The following is a 4,067-nucleotide window of genomic DNA, read 5'->3' on the forward strand; positions in this document are numbered from 1 at the left end:
TAAAGCTGAAAGTCAAATCACTCCAGACCTTTACTTTGAAGGTCAATTAAGTGTTTGAATCATATTTTTTAACATTTCAAGATCTTTGGACAAAACTGCTTCTGAATATTTCACCTTGGGAAACTTCCGACACTAATCTGACCCAAATATTAATAAAAGTAAATAACTCACAGGTTCATTCATTCATCAAAACACTTACTAGCTGCATTTAATCGTCGTCCAAGGGGAAATATTTATCATGTTTTCATCGTTAAGGAACATTATCTCTAAAAAGAACAAAACACATTGACATTTGCAAACATGAGTCACAGTGTATTTTATCAGCTCGTTGCTGTGCACACACACACACACACACACACAAACACACACCTGTCGCTCCCCTCTGACCTTGTGTTGTTTCACTGTTCACACGTCATCATCAACACTGGAGCCATTTAACACGTTTACGAGAGATTCAAGTGCAAATAAAACCAAGGGAAGTTTTTGTTTACAAGAAAATTCAACTGGTTTTCTGATGGTTTTGTGAAGATTAGAAAATAAAGTCAATAAACCTTTTTCACCACGACCGCAACAGATGACATGAACGTTTGACGTGGAAACTGCAGAAGATACTTAAACTATCTCTGAAATGATCTTCACAACAAAATAAAGGGTTATTTTTGGTTTGAAATATTTCATGTTTCAGATTTTCTTGAAGCTAAAAGTCAAATAAAAAGACAAAAAAAACTAAAAGCTGCAGGAAACAAACTCTGAAAAACCAAACTTTGGCAAAAACCAATAAAACACAGCAAATGGTGTTTATTGTCAAAGTGTAGGAGTAGGACAATGTTATATGTGCATAATTCATTATTGTGTACTCTAATTGTGCAACAAACTAAGCTACAGTATATACAGACATCTATCATTAACTGTTGATAGCTGGATGACAGTTATACTGTATAACAGTAAAATCTAGTTGGCCGGTTGCTTGGGCAGGACAGTCTCCACAGACCATCCGGCGAAGGCCCAAGACTTTGGTATCATCTGCGTCAAATGCAAAATGGTGACTCTTACAGTGTAATATCAATCAATACGACTAAACACATCCATTTAAAAACATCCACATGAATATACTCAATGCAACAAATGTTATGCAGAACATCTTCTTCTTCTTCTTCTCCCCCCCCCCCGCCCACCAAACGCTCTCTCTTTTACCTCCATAAAATCCAGTAAAGGTTAAACAAACATTTAAATGTTACATATCCCATAAAAGTAAAAAGAGAATAATGTTATGAGAACCCTCAGTCTACAGAGCAACGATGCTTTGTGAAAAATATATGTATCGTAGAGTGAACTAAACATTTACATGTTTTTACAGGTGGAAAGAAAACATCGTTTTTTGACATAACTTTTTTTTTTTTTCATAATAATAATAATAATAATAATAATAATACAGCCCCACAGTCTTATGAACATGCTATGATCTCTCGTTACTCACTCCGATCAGTGTCCGTGTGACCAGGCCGGCGGCCCGCCACGGGGTCGTGGTTCTGTAAGTGTGTTTGCATGTCTCGCGTGTGCATGTATGCTTGTGTATCTGTGTGTGTGTGTCAGTCAGTTGTTGTGTGTTTGCAGGCTCAACAGTCCCCGGAGTTGTGCGAATGTGGCCCGGTCTCCATTTTCCAGTCTCTCTGGTCGGCGGCCTCTGCCTGGCCTTGCTGGGACGCAGCGGGGGACAGGGACATCTGTCTTCGGGGGTTCCCGCTGTGCATGGTGTTCCAGTGGCGCTTCAGGTCCGACGCCTTGATGAAGGCTTTTTCACAGGAGCCGCAGTTGAACGGCCGCTCGCCCCGGTGTTGCCGTTCGTGGTCTTTCAGGTGGGACTTGTGCTTGAAGGCCTTTTCGCACATTTGACAGGCGAAGGGCCGCTCGTTGCTGTGAACCCTCTCGTGCCTCTTCAGGTCCGGGCCCCTGATGAAGGCCTTGCCACAGACGACGCAGCGGTGAGGCTTGAAGCCGGAGTGGATCTTCAGGTGCTCCTTGAGGTGGGCGGCAGTGGTGAAGGCTTTGGGGCAGTGCTCGCAAGCGTAGGGCCGGTTGGCGGTGAGCAACCGCTCCTTTTTGGCGTTGTGGTCCAGGGGCTTGGCTCCCGTGCCCTGGCAGGAGCCGTGGTCGCGGTGGCCGTACAGCAGGTACTCCAGCTTCATGTCGCTGGAGGTGGAGGAGCCCCAGCCGTGGCTGTGGGGGTCTTTACTCATGTTGGTGTTGTAGTTGTGTGGCTGCGACACGTGCGAGCCGCCCGGCCCCATCCCGTCCATCCCCTGGTCGTAGAAGCTGTTCTTCCTCACCTCCTCCATGGCGAGCTCCTTCAGGATGGCGTCCTGAGCTCTCATCCCGTGGTCGCCCGGCGCCTGGTTCTCCCGGGTCTTCATGTTGGTCAGCTCCCGCTTCTGCGTGCACAGGTTATCCAGGAAGTTGATGCCCAGGATCTGGCCGGAGGACATCATCATGTTGATGTCCTTCTTCCTGACGGCGAGCCGCGCCGTGTACATGTAGTTCAGCACCTCCTCGAAGATGTCTGAGCGGATGAAGTCCAGCTCCACGATGGAGTTGTCCTCGTCGCTCTGCTTCTTGAAGAGCTTCTTGAAGTAGTTGCTGCAGGCGGCCAGGACACAGCGGTGAGCCCTGAACTCGATGTTCTCCACCACCACCACCACGTCGCAGTGCTCCCCCTCCATCCGCTGCTGGTTGAGCATCTTCAGGAAGGTGGCTTTGTGGTCATAGTCGATATATCTCAGTAAATCAGACATGGTGGATAAATAGGAGGAACCTGCAGGAGGAGGAGGAGGAGGAAGAGAAACAGGAGTCAGATTCAAACACTTTGATTTTCCACAACAGGAGTGAGAGCTGCACATCAGATGAGGGGGGGGGGGGGGGGGGGAGGAGGGGGGAGGAGCCTCGCGTCCACAAACATTCACCGGAGCAACTTTTAACGCGTTTTCTCCGCTTTACCGTCACAGCGGGAATCGAACCAACTCCGGGAATCACGCAGGGAAACCTCGGGGAGGGAAAACAGCGAGAGGCCCGACGGCGGCGGAAAGCCTGGGTCACGTCACTTAAAACACACACACACGCACACGCACGCAAACAAGCAGCAGGAATCAAACACACGCACTTTTCTTCTACCGAAGCTTTTGCGTGACAGCGGCGTGGCGTTGCGTGCAAAGGGGGGGGAGAAAAACCTGTGCGAGAATATTTCACATTTCACTGCGCCCAGCCATTTTGGTCAGCGAGCCTCCATTGGCATGTTCCCGGAGCTGCACGGCGGCTCGCGAGCGGCGGCGGCGGAGGGAGGAAGGAGCAGGCGAAGAAGAAGAAGGGGAAGCGGCCGAGCGGCGACGACGCGGTGCCGGAGCGACGGAGAAGCAGAGGGGGGAGGAAGGAGAGTAAGTACCCGAAAGCCTGGTCGCGATCCCGGTGTTGTCACGCAACGGCAGTCGACGGAGATCCAGAGCTGTCGTTTTTCCTCTTCCTCCTCTTGTTGTGACTGCTGCGCTCCACAGGAAGCGCCGCGCCGTCCTGCTGCCACCCAGCGCGCCGGAGAGGGTACTGCAGGCGAGATCGTGTCCGCGCGAGGCGAGGGCTCACTCCGCTCGGGGAAAAAGAGGAGGAGGAGGAGGGGGTACGGTGGTCGAGGGAGGTCAACGCACGGCGAATTAAGAAAACAAACGCAAATTGAAAGAACATTCCAATTAAGAAAACACACGCAAAAAAACAACATGTAAATTAAGAAAACATGCAAATAGCAAACAACACGTGCAAATTACCTCACGTGGCATTGAACTACAGCAGGTACAGCACTTTTTGGGGTCCCCCCCCCCCCCGGGAACATTTCCGTTGTCGTTTTCATTTTTTGCAGCGAATGTGTTGCCAAGTTGATTTTTTAAATTTGCATGTGTGTATTTGCTGTTTGCAAAGATTTATTTTATCGAGGGATTGAACCACCCACCTTCAGGTCACAGCCGCCCCTATGAACCCAGATAATATGCAGTAGACTAGGGGCCTTTAGGAGCCATCAGGGTCTGAGG

At 49.4% G+C, this 4,067-nt stretch overlaps 1 protein-coding gene across 1 annotated transcript; it reads right to left on the reverse strand.

Annotated features, from left to right (window-relative positions):
• Positions 1 to 778: 778 nt before the first annotated feature.
• Positions 779 to 3,567, reverse strand: LOC128454284 (zinc finger and BTB domain-containing protein 14). The gene is made up of 2 exons (XM_053437641.1): positions 3,434 to 3,567; positions 779 to 2,809 (listed from the first exon to the last, which is right to left on the reverse strand). The coding sequence occupies exon 2, from the start codon at positions 2,787 to 2,789 to the stop codon at positions 1,617 to 1,619; it is 1,173 nt and encodes a 390-aa protein (XP_053293616.1). The 5' UTR covers positions 2,790 to 2,809; positions 3,434 to 3,567; the 3' UTR covers positions 779 to 1,616.
• Positions 3,568 to 4,067: the final 500 nt, after the last annotated feature.

The sequence above is a fragment of the Pleuronectes platessa genome, chromosome 13 (genome assembly GCF_947347685.1).
Source record: "Pleuronectes platessa chromosome 13, fPlePla1.1, whole genome shotgun sequence".
Taxonomy (NCBI): domain Eukaryota; kingdom Metazoa; phylum Chordata; class Actinopteri; order Pleuronectiformes; family Pleuronectidae; genus Pleuronectes; species Pleuronectes platessa.

Excerpts from the sequence above, each read along its gene's own strand:
- LOC128454284 (XM_053437641.1), bottom strand. The coding sequence starts at position 2,789 with ATGTCTGATTTACTGAGATATATCGACTATGACCACAAAGCCACCTTC.